This window comes from Ranitomeya imitator, chromosome 6 (assembly GCF_032444005.1).
Source record: "Ranitomeya imitator isolate aRanImi1 chromosome 6, aRanImi1.pri, whole genome shotgun sequence".
NCBI classification, from domain to species: domain Eukaryota; kingdom Metazoa; phylum Chordata; class Amphibia; order Anura; family Dendrobatidae; genus Ranitomeya; species Ranitomeya imitator.
This window is the reverse complement of record NC_091287.1, coordinates 408175737-408188770: the sequence shown is the minus strand read 5'-3', so window position 1 is coordinate 408188770 and position 13034 is coordinate 408175737. Positions and strand designations below refer to the sequence as shown.

General features: G+C 42.1%; 1 protein-coding gene across 2 annotated transcripts in view; it reads left to right on the top strand.

Moving 5' to 3' along the window:
• The window catches only part of LOC138642773 (cadherin-2A), a 392403-nt gene that overhangs the window by 350632 nt on the left and 28737 nt on the right, over positions 1-13034 (top strand). For both annotated transcript variants that reach the window (XM_069731241.1, XM_069731242.1), the window contains one exon: positions 11864-12049. In XM_069731241.1, coding sequence (XP_069587342.1) covers positions 11864-12049 — 186 coding nt within the window. The remainder of the gene's footprint in view (positions 1-11863; positions 12050-13034) is intronic.

Genomic DNA, 13034 nt, shown 5'->3' with positions numbered 1-13034 from the left:
TTATTAGGCTGTACTTCTGGATGGTGGAGGATGGTGGTGTCTATCATGCTCTGTGGGGGAAGCCATCATATTGTGAGGGCAGCTGTAGAGGGCACCATATTGGGTGAGATTGCTACGGGGGTCATCCTACTGTGTGGGTGGGATATCATACTGTGTGGAGAATCATCATACTGTTTAAAGGACTGTGAGGACCATCATACTGTGTGGTGAGCTATGGGGGCCATCATACTGTATGAGGAGCTTTGGGGGCCACCATACTGTGAGGGAGTTGAAGAGGATTCATATTGTGTGAAGGGCCATTATACTGTGTGGGGTGCTGTGGGAGCTTCACACTGTTTCTGTGGTCCTTCATACTGTGTGGGAGCTATCATATTGTATGAGGGCTATCATACTGTGGGAGACAGTGTGTGTGGTGTCTTGGTTACATCATACAATAGAGGGGGACACTGTGGGCATCAAAACGTGTGGGGGGTCACTGGGTGCCTTATAATGTATGTGAGGTTGGGGACATCATACTGTGTTGAGGGCACTGTGGTGCATCATATTTTACTATGACTTCTGTATGCAAAATATTTATTGTTAGGGCTATAGTGTGGTCATCATACTGGTCATCATACTATGCGTATGGGGTACTGTAGAGAAATTTATTGTGGGTTATCATGTAGTGTGTTGATTGGGGTTTGGCACCATCCTCTATGGAGGCCATAAAATAGGTATTGTAGGTGAGAACACTAAGGGGATTCAGTAGGGGCAAAATTACTTTGTAGGTGTTGCAACACATGTCCCTCTCTCTTAAAAGTTGGGAAATATGCCCTTTTTCCGTGTCTACACCCCGTGACTGCAACTTATGTTGCTCCTTTAGTGACTGAACCACTATACTGCAGTATATCCAATGTTTTAGTAATGGTCTGCAAACATCAACACATTTGCACTATTTTGTCATCTTGTAAGTGGTATTAATTTAAATACAGTGAAGAACATCGCCCTTTGAACTTCTTTCACCCTTTAATCATATTTAGCAATGTAATATGGGTCAATGATATCATTGCCACATTTTCCCCTGATAAAGCCAATTATCCTCATAATTTACTTAAGAAAAAAGAGATTTTTGCTTTTAAGCTAATATTATAGATAGGTACAAAATATACTAATATTCCAATATTAAATAAATCATTGGCCTTGCCGGCTGCACTTATTTTCGTTCCAGCCTTATTATACCTTTGTTTCAGATTGGAACGTTTGTAATGATTTATTCATTACATGACAAACGTTTCTTCTTTCCCCTTGGAACCTGTTTCTTACCCTGCACCACTGCTATACACAATAATCAGCTCCTTCGCTATTTGCCTTGGCTTGCATGTGTTTAGAATTTTAAACCTGTAGATCTGTCTCGTTTTTGACACACATCGACATCACTGCTTTAAGCTTTAAAGTTTCATCCATTTTTCAGAATTTCAGTAGAGAATATAAAAGGATATCAATCCTTTATAACAAAGCACAACAGCGAGACGGTGAATCACTCTTTCTCTCGTCATTGGGATTATGATGATTATTATCAATATTATTAGAATAATTGTTATCTCCGGTAATTATGGGCCATCAGTAATTTCCTTACTTCTAATGTAGAGATTATTTTAGCCACAGTGTACGTCTGCATTCATCTACATAAGAAGATACTTGTGTAGCATTGCATTACCTATCTTGCAATGTTCATGTACTATCAAAGCTTATGTTATTGGAATTTACAATTCTGCTACCTTCAGAGCTGTTGTCTCCCAGAAATCCTTGACATGTTATTTTCTGGTGATTCTCCTTTTGATAAGTGCACCCTTTACACCTGGCCCTGTACACAAGGAAAAACTAACTCTGCCACCACAGTATAGGAGCTCTGCTAAACTGGTAGAATTGTGTCTGTCAACAAGATTGTCGATGGCTTCTCAGAAGCGCCATGTATTTTATTATTTTTTTATTTCAGCACTGGATTGGTGCTACTAATGTAAGCTGCCGCTGGTAATATACTTACCAGCCGTCATCTTCTGTTATCAGCACTGATCCAGTAGGTCTTCTGCAGGTTGTGAACTGCTGGATTTCTCCAGTGTTTGCTGGGCGAGTCGAAAGTCACTTCTCAATTTAAGTTTAAGAGAGCCAGAACCAGGCCAGAACGAGGCCCTCATAGACTTACATTGAGAGCTTGTGACTGTTACCTCTGACTTCCGGTCAATCAGAAGTTGTGGTTACAAGATGGTGGTGCAGAACTGGAGCAGCGCCGGACACAGTGGAAGACAGCGGCCGGTAAGTATAAGACTTGGGTTAAGGAATTTAACTTAGTGACACCACTCAAGCCCTGAAATAGAAAAAAACTCTGGAGTGGTGCTTTAAATGAAACCTGAAAAACGGGCCACGTGAATTAGAGCGTCAATCAACTGTCAGTCAATTAGAGCAGCGCAGGTAGAAGCCGGATGGGGATGTCGTCAGATTAATCAGATCACTCTATGCAGTCCCTGGCCAGATTTTCAAACTATATTTTCTCTGAATTGCCTCGGGTTTTCAGGGTAAAACATACCTGGCTGCAGGCAGTATCTGTTAGGGGTCGAGTTCCCGCCTCTGCAGAGGGGAAATCTCGGGCCATCCCCGCTGCGGTCTCTCATTCTTCTCCTGCCGCAGTGGAGCCTGCTCAGTGGAGACGTCAGTCCCAGCATCTCGCTCAGTCTGACTCTGTACAAAGAGTTACTGCTGCTTTTCCTGCTTCTGCCATTGAAGCCAGTGCTGGGCAGCGGCGAGCAGACGCTTCTAGTACTAAGTCCTGCTTTTCTCGTTCTGAGCATGCCCAGAGTAAGATCTCTCAGTGGAGATCGAGGGTCACATGTTCAAATACTGCAGCTAAATCCATTGGTCCTTCAGGAAGGTCCTGTAGGTGCTCAAGCTCTGTGGCAGCCTCTCATTGGTCCTTCTAGGAAGGTCATGTACTTGCTGCAACTATTTAAAGCTCGCATGGCCGCATGGGCATGCGCTAGTATCTTTCTAATTTATGAGCTTTGCACCAGTGTGGTCATGTAAGATTGTGTTCTGGGACCCGGCTGAAATAAGCCCCTAGAATGTTGGCAACTCCGGCGAGGAGATTGTGTTTGTATGTATTCAGGTACCTGGCTGAAATAAGCCCCTAGAATGCTGGCACCTCCGGCGAGGAGTTTTGTGTGCATGCATGACCACTGACTGCTCTCAGTTGGGTAGTTAGCCTGTGCCTCTGTGAAGTCTAACAGGGCGCAGTGCTTTGCTTTCACGGCTACTCTGTGAAATAACAGAGCTAGTTCATACCGCCATATAGTGCCGCCGTTTGCTAGCAGCAGGTTCTCCTGCACGGTGGACCCCGGGCTGCAAACGCATCTATAACAATAAAACGTCTATATTTACTTGGTGCGTTCCGCTAGCCCTAACAGTATCGAGCGGCAGGAATCTAATGACAATATCCCACTGAAGGGATTTTACCGGCTTCACCTAAAATTGACGAAGCTTGACAATGTGCAATATTTTGGTCATCTCTTGAATACAATTATGCAATTTGCATAATTGTGGTTATAACTATTAAGACTAGCAGGAAAAATCGGGAGCTGACCCATCAAGTATGCAACAGCGGAATCCTGACAGTGTGCATATTTTTAGAATCATTGAATGGTAGCGTTGGAAGAGACCTCCAGGGACATCGTGTCCAACCCCTGCTTAATGAGGGATTCTCTAAAACATCTCAGACAGATGTCTGTCCTGTTTAGGAGGAATCACTGGAACAGCGCTGTGTAGCGTTATGAGAAAGATTCTCTAGAATTTATGTTTCCTGAACAATGCAAGTATTTGCTAAAATAGACATGTCAGGGGTGCTGACAGCCCCTCTTTAAATGTTGCTGTACTATGAACTGTAGACACTGATTGCCATTTGCTACACTGAGAAGCTTGAGACAGGATTTGGGGAGGAAACAGTAACAGATCCCGACAGTCGTCTCTTCCAGCCCCATCAATAACTGTTCAACAATAGTGTGTGAGCCTGGGCACATAAGCTGCTCATCACACACAGCCCTTTGTATCATCCCCCTAATAAGTCACGGACACAAAGAACTTGGATTCTCATCAGCGGTTGTTTGTATGAAGAAAGTCAGCCGTCAGAATGAAATAACACTTAAATGCTAAAAATTCTATTATTACAAGGTTCAGTGTTTTACTAATCCATGTATTTATGTAATGCTATTCAGTCCGGATAGTCCGTGAGAAGCAAATCCATGAAGAACACAATTCAGTCTCATGTATTGTGATTTGGCTTCTCATCCAACTATCGGTGGTTTACTGTTAGCTTAATGAGGATCGCCCATCATTTTTCAGACACTCGCCCACATTGTAAGTAAGTAAGTATTTGATACAATAGCAAACCAAAACTTAATATTTGGTACAGAAACATTTGTTTGCAATTACAGAGTTTAAACGTTTCCTGTCGTTCTTGACCAAGTTTGGGTTCGGGTCTGAAGACTGGCTAGGCCGCTCCAGGACCTTGCAATGCTTCTTATGAAGCCACTCGTTAGTTGCCATGGCTGTGTGTTTTACGTCATTGTCATGCTGGGAGACCTAGCCATGACCCATCTTCAATGCTGTTACTGAAGGAGGGAGGTTGTTGGCTAAATTCTCACGATACATGACCCCATCCATCCTCTAGTCAATACGGTGCAGTCGTCCTGTCCCCTTTGCAGAAAAGTACCCCAAAGTTTAATGTTTCCGCACCATTCTTGATGGTTGGAATGGTGTGCTTGGGATGTACTCATCCTTCTTTTTCCTCCAAACACAGCAAGTGGAGTTGATACAAAAAAGTTCTATTTTGGTCTTACCTGACCATTTGACCTTCTCCATGCCTCCCCTAGATCATTCACATGGTCATTGGTGAACTTCAAACGGTTCTGGACATGTGCTGGCGTGAGCAGAGGGACCTTGCGTGCCCTGCAGGATTTTAATCCATGGCATTAGTGTGTTACTAATGGTAATGTTTAAGACTGTGGTCCCAGCTCTCTTCACATCATTGACAGGGTCCTCCTATCTAGTTCTGGACTGATTCCCAACCTTTCTCATCCTTACCCCACGAGCAGAGATCCTGCATGGCGCCCTAGACTAAGGAACGAGGAAGATTGACAGTCAACTTGTGTTTCAACGATTTTCTAATAATTGTGCCAACAGTTGTTGCCTTCTCATCAAGCTGCTTGCCTATTGTCCTGTAGCTCATCCCAGCCTTGTGCACGACTACAAATTTGTCCCTGGTGTTCTTATACAGCTCTTTAGTCTTGGCCATGGTGGGGAGGTTGACGTGTGATTGATTGAGTATGTGGACATGTCTTTTATACAGGTAACTAGTTCAAACAAGAGCAATTAATACAGGTAATAAGTGCATAGTAGGAGGGATACTTAAAGGAAAACTAACAGGTCTGTGAGAGACAGAATTCTTGCTGTAGGTGATCAAATACTTATTTCATATACTAAAATGCAAATTAATTATGTAAAAATTATACTATGTGATTATCTGGTTTTTTTTCTAAGATTCTATCTTCCACAGTTGAATTGTACCTTCGATAAAAAATACAGACCTCTCAATTTTTTATAGGTGGGAAAATTTGCAAAATCGGCAGTGTATCAAATACGTATTTTCCCCTTTGTATATATTATATTTATATAATAAGTTATCTGATTCATTGTATTAGCAAAAATGTTAGTTTGGATGAGATGACTGATCTTCACTTTTTATTGCGTTTTTTCATGTTTTAAAAAACGCTGCTTTCACTGTTGTTGTCGATGAGTTAAAACAACCTTTTTGGGTTGAAAGGCATTCTAACCTAGTTCTAATATGATTCTAATGTAATAATTTGTTCTAATGTATCAGTCTGGTCTTGGTCCATTGAGACAGCACAAATCCCGGCATCATCCTGACCTCCTGATTGTTACCTCTACCTACCTGCAGCTGTGCGAGGCTGGAGCTAGGTCTGCATTGGTCAATGTAAACTAAAATGTTTCTTTTCACTAACATCAACAGAAATTTTAAAACTACTAAGTAAATTTGGCGCAAAACATTATTAGAAAGCTATATATAATTATACATCAGGCAACCATTTAATTACTTGGTGATGAAGTGTTAAATAACACCGCACAACTGCTTTATTTCACCACCTCCAATCAGTTTATGGAAGAGCTAGTAACCTACAGGATAGCTTACCACATCCCATCACCTCGCTGGCTCTTCACGTTTTAATGGAAGTGTCACTTTCTATTAAGAGTTGAAAAACCAATGAATCTTCTGCTACCGAACATCATTCAATTCTCCCTGCTAACAAAAATATAGCAAAGAGAACTGAGCGGGGTCAGTGTTTGCAGCGGCTCAATTAACTCTTTACATGCTGGAGTCAATAGCAAATGCTGCATGACAGAGGGAGATGAATCGCTTTGTCATTCCATCTGCTCCCCGCAGCACACTCACGGGGTGCCAATGGTTCATATGGCAACTAGAGGCCTAACAATGGCCTCAGAGTCTGCCAAAACCGACAGACCTTGCACGAGGCATGATCTATTAGGCTGCCTATCAGGCGTAATAATGCTTTGCACTACATAAGTAGTGGATGGTATCTATGGCAGTGTTCCCAATTCCAGTCCTCAAGAACCACCAACAAGTCATGTTTTCAGGATTTATTGCCTGTGCAGGTACTGCAATTATCACCTGGGCAATAGTAAGGAAATCCTGAAAACATGACTTCTTTGTAGCTCTTGAGGACTGACGAACACTGATCTATGGTATCACCTGTTTAAATCATCTAGTAGAACTAATAAATATCGTTAAAAAAAAAGTTAAGTGTTTAAAAAAAACTACAATTATTCATAATAAAAAAGGTTTAATCTAGTAAAAATAAACACCCCCACCCCCCTTAAGGAAGACCCATAGCTGCTATAACTTCATCTCAATGTATAACAACTAGTACTATAAAAATATATTATTTATTCCACAGTGTGAATACTGCAAATAAATGCCCACAAAAAATACCACAGAAGTTTTGCACGTGTTCACATTAGGAGTGCTGATTGTTTTTTTTCTCTATTTAGTCACTCGATGCGGCTGCCTCCAGACTGATCTTGCACTCCTCCCATTGACGTTGCAGGTGGCGGTAATCAGCTCTACCTGCCCATAAATTGTAGGCTTAGCCCGAGAGTGACATGTTTTGTCCATAGTTGTAGGCTGGTGGCCCAAGGGTGGCATGTACGGTAGAGTAGTACCCATCAGAGGGAGATCACCTTGCTGTGGTTGATGGGCACACATGAATTGGCCAATTTATGCGCTAAGAATCTTCATTTCATCTATTACTGTAAGTTTTATGGAAAAAAAATAAAAATTATGAAAAAATTTTTTGAGAAGTATAATTCATATTGAATATTTGTTTGTGTTTTCACATGGCCTAGATTCATGCACATGTGCTGCTGTGTTCTTTTTTATATTTATATATATCCTGTGGATTTTTAATGTTACAAGCCCCCCTACATAAAATAAACTTGCACCCTTTAGTGCCTTTCATGTTGCACTAAAGGGGGTTTATGCTTACCATACCGATACCACCTGTTTTTTTTTCTTTTTGGTATTGATGAATTTATAAACATTTTTGAGATTTATTTTAATGTTACTGGCTATTTGTTTCTCTGTAGATAACTTTGCTAGATTATTTTCATTTTTACATTTGTTACTTAGATCTTTTCACTTCTGAAATGCTATTTCTGTTTTCCCAGCCTTCAGGATTTTGAATGTCCTTTGTTTTTGTCTTATTAAACTTTCTACTGCTTATTTATCCATAATGGGTTTTTTTGTTCCTTGATATTTTATAACCAGAGGGTATAAGTTTTCTACAGGATTCTAGTAGTATTTCCTTAAACATGCCCCATTTATGGTTGGTATCCACAGATACCATGAGATGGTCCCAGTCTACTCGATTACGCTCTTCCATTCATTTGTTAAAATGAACTTTCTTAAAGATCCATGTTTTTGCATTTCCCCTTTTGAATGTTTGATTGAAAATTACATTGGAACTTACCGTATTTTGGTCACTCCTTCCCAAATTTACCTTGACTTGTAGATCTGAAATTATATCTGGCCTGTTTGACAGAACCAGATCCAGCACATGATTACTCCTGGTTGGTTCATCTACCAGATGAGAGAGGTATTTGTCCTGAACTGTGGATAAGAAATTGCAGCTTTTAGCACAACCAGATGATTCTATGCCCCATTGAATCTCTGGATAGTTAAAATCCTACATAATAAGTACCCTATTATTATTATTATTCATTTTTATAGCGCCATTTATTCCATGGCGCTTTACATGTGAACGGTGCCTTATTAATTTGTAGCAGAATTTCATCCTCTACCTGTTCAGCTATATAAGGAGGCTTGTAGCAAACTTCAATTACAAGCTTTACATTATTGCCATCCCCATTTTCATTTACCCATACTGACTCTACATTGTCGCAACTCCCTTCAATGTCGTAATTGAGCACAGGTTTACGACATTGGAGGGATTTTACGAAAATACACAGCCCTCCATCGTTTTTGTCTTTTTTGTTTTTTTCAAATGTAGTGTAACCCTCAATGTTTGTCACCCAGTCATGGCTTTCGTCCAGCCAGGCTTCCGTGATAACCATCTCATAGTAATCTGTGACCGACACAAGACTCTCCAGTTAATTAATTTTGTTTGCGAGACATTTAGTACTATTAGCACATTTGTTACGCCTATTCAGCTCCCTACTTTCCATGCATATCCCAAACCCCTCAAAATCCTCATTGACCCCTACTGTTTCACTTTCTCTGTCTACTCTATCCACTTATTAGCACAACTACCCTCCCTCCCCCAGAAACTAGTTTATAAGCTCCTCTATCCATCTGACCATTTTTCCCCAAGCACAGCTGCATCTTCCCCATTGAGGTGCAGCCCGTCCCTACCATAGAGCCTGTAGCCGACAGAAAAGTTGATGCAGTTCTCCATGAACCCAAACACTTACTTCCTGCACCAATTTCTAAGCCACTTATATATGTCTCTAAGCTCCCGCTGTCTTTTTAGCCACGCTCATGGCATCATCATTTCTGAAAACGCCACCGTAGAGGTCCTGCCCTTCAGCTTCTCTACTAGATAAGCCGACCCCCCTTAATTTTGCCACAAAAAACTGGGAAAACTTAATGACTCGTGTATAAGCCTAGGGTGGGAAATGCGGCAGCTACCGGTAAATGTCAAAAGTAAAAATAGATACCAATAAAAGTAAAATTAATTGAGACATCAGTAGGTTAAGTGTTTTTGAATATCTATGTTGAATCAGGAGCCCCATATAATGCTCCATACAGTTCATGATGGGCCCCATAAGATGCTCCATATTAAAATATGCCCCATATAATCCTGCATAAAGGTTAATAATGGCCCCATAAGATGCTCCATAGACACATTTGGCCAATATAATGCTGCACAAATGCTGATTATGGCCCCACAAGATGCTCCATAAAGATATTTTCTCCATATAATGCTCCACAAACGTTAATTATGGCCCCATAAGATGCTCCATAAAGATATTTGCCCCATATAGTGCTGCACAAACGTTGATTATGGCCCCATATAGACACTTGCCCAATATAGTGCTGCACAAACGTTGATTATGGCCCCATGCAGATACTTGCCCCATATAGTGCTGCACAAACGTTATAGCCCCATAAGATGCCCCATACAGACACTTGCCCCATATAGTGCTGCACAAATGTTATGGCCCCATATAGTGCTGCACAAATGTTATGGCCCCATAGATGCTCCATACAAATACTTGCCCCATTTATTGTTGCTGCGATAAAAAAATTAAAAATCACATACTCACCTCTCCGTCGCTCAGGCCCCCGGCACTTTCAGTATTCACCTTCGCCGCTCCATCTTCAGCATCTTCTGCACTGAGGGCGCACACTAACCACATCACTGCGCCCTCTGACATGAGCGTCACTGCAGAAGACGCTCAAGACCGAGCGGCGCCGGAACGGGGAGCTGGTGAATATCGCACAGTGCAGCGCTCACCTTTATACTCACTTGCTCCTGGTGCTGTGCAGTCCCTGCTTCCCCGGCACCACAGCTTCATCCTGTACTGAGCGGTCACCGTTACCGCTCATTACAGTAATGAATATGCGGCTCCACCCCTATGGGAGGTGGAGCCGCATATTCATTACTGTAATGAGCGGTACCATGTGACCACTCAGGAAGAAGCTGGGGCGCCAGGGAAAAGACGTGCAGGGACCGCGCAAGGAGCAGGTGAGTATAATTAGACAGCCCCCGCTCCCCCTCCCCTGCCGACCCCTGGGTATGACTCGAGTATAAGCCAAGAGGGGGACTTTCGAGTATATACAGGTATGTATCAGACAACCCCCAATACTAACCCAGTAACAATAAATAAATACACAAAGAAAAAAATTGTTTATGTGAATAAAGACCCACCCTATACTAAACCTCGTTCACCATTTTTTGGAAAAAATAAATCCCATGCAGATCTGCCGTAGTCCATCGAATCTGATGTAGTCCAGCAATGGATACCTGAAAAAAGTATAAAAAAACAAATAAAACAAGAAATACTCCCTTGTTCACCAATTTATTAAAAAAAAGTATTCCCACGAAGCTCCGCTGTAGTCCACGTTCCCCGTGTTGTGTGTATCTACATCTCTTTATAAAAGAGTGCTTCATTAGTTTGGCAAACTACAGTATGTAAAGGATTATGTTTTCTACTTTTCTGGATCAACATCGGAGCAATTTTTTTGTTACACGGATGTGAACGAGACCTTACTCTTAAGTCCACGTTCACATGTTGGCGCTATATAAAATAAAATTATTATTATTTGGTCAGTATTGTACATCAGTATTTGTAAGCCGAAAACCAGGAGTGGGTGATAAATGCAGAAGTGGTGCATATGTTTCTATTATACTTTTCCTCGGATTTCTCCACTCCTGCTTTTGGCTTACAAATACTGATATAAAATACTGACCAAATACTGAACCTGTGAACGTGGCCTCGTTATCACCAATTAATTTCCATAGCCATTATGTAATACTGCATTTGTCCAGCAGAGGATGCCGCAGGGAACATGAGTCTCTGTATGTAGTTCTTCTTACCCAGGTGCAGTTCCATTTTAACAGGGGGTCGTCTAGATTGTACAATGCCTTTAAGTTTGATCTGGTGGAATTAAATAGTGTTGAAAGAAGTGTTATTCTACTTCTTTAAATACCAATAATTTTTCAATTTTTTCTTCATTTTTGTGTTTCTGGAAAGAAGGTAAATAATGTTGGACTTTAGTTTCATATAGATTGAAAGTCTGATCTGCGTAGACCGATATTGCCGCGCTTGTAATTGCGTTAGTTTACAAAGGACTGAGCGGTAATGGCCTTCATTTTGTTCCTGTGCTTTGCCGTCCCTTTGATCTCTCACAGCCTCAGATTTTTGTGTTCTCTGAAAAGCATTCAATGCTAAGGAATGACGGTTCATTTCATGACTTATTTAAACATTTGTGATTCTCAGCCCGTCTGTTATCTTCATATTATTACTCATAATAATCTTTTCACAGCTGAGCTTTACCTGCAAGTCACTGCCATGCAGGACGAGATAAGTACGCGTTCGTTCTGAGACAATGCCCTGTTCGGAGGAGATAAGGCTCCATGACAATACCATGCAATGACAGTCAATTAATACTCGCGCCTAAAGCGATAATCACCAGGAATTTTCTGTTTGTTTTCTGATTATGTTAAATATGTAAATATTCTTATAACTCTTCAGAGTCTTTCTTTTCCTTCTGGTGTAGTTCTATGGAGAAGTGCCTGAAAACCGAATTGATGTTGTCGTAGCCAATCTCACAGTAACAGACAAGGATCAGCCACACACGAACGCCTGGAACACGGTGTACAGAATCGTCAGCGGTGACGCCACCGGACGCTTCACCATCAGGACAGATCCAAACAGTAACGATGGCCTGGTCACTGTGGTCAAGGTCAGTAATCCAGCCGGGCATCTGCCCTAGTGTGGCACGTTGGATGATTAAATATGGTTATGTGACGCCCAGGAGACCGGGGTACCCAGCACCGGACCAATGGGGTCTGTCTCTTGAGGGGTATGTCACGGGTGGCTTGACCCGGTGCTGTGGCCTCAGGCAATGCACAGTGTAAGGGTTTCGTGAGGGAACAGGCACTTACTTGATCAGCAGCAGGTTCTCCCAGCGGTGATGATCCCGATCCTGGATAGATGGCTATTGTCCAAATGAAAGACTGAGGCACTGAAACATTTAACCAGTTTACTTCAACATAAAGGGATTTACAACCAGTCCTGTCACCGGAGTCTGTATGGGAACTCTGAGTTACTTTGACCCTGCCGGGGTCTTCGCCTCTTATTGTACGCAGTTTCTGTGTGGCCCTGCTGCTGTATGTAAACTGGCTGCCGGCCCAATCTGTCCCCTCCGGGTCCTGGTTCGACGGGCAACCCGAGTCCTTTTATCGGTTTACCCCCTCCGGGAGTACCGCTGAACTCTGTGACTGTTGCTGTGTCCGGCCCTAGTGAAGCTGATATCACCTCACGTTTTTCCGGTTGCTGTATTATATATAATGAATACAGCCACGGATCCGGTATCCGTCTTTGCGCCTGTTCTGGGTAGTGATTAATGCTACCCAGTTCTCACAATGTCCTTTTTCTCTATCCCTCTTCTCCTCAGGCCGGTGATTTAGGCCTGGAAACCGTCATAGGGCTGTTAGAAATTCAGCTGTATGACCTCTCACTATCAGCTCCTTAGCCCAACTGCCATTTCTTCTCTCAGACCAGAATGGATCAAGGGGAGTCTCTGGAGCTCCCCCTTCTGGCCGGAGGTGGTAGTGCAGTTTTGCTATCTTAATATTTGTATTTAGTGTCAGTAACTATTTTTGTGGCAAATACCCCTAGGGGTGCCACAGTTACAAATGGCAGCAAGATGGTTATGTCTATCAGTA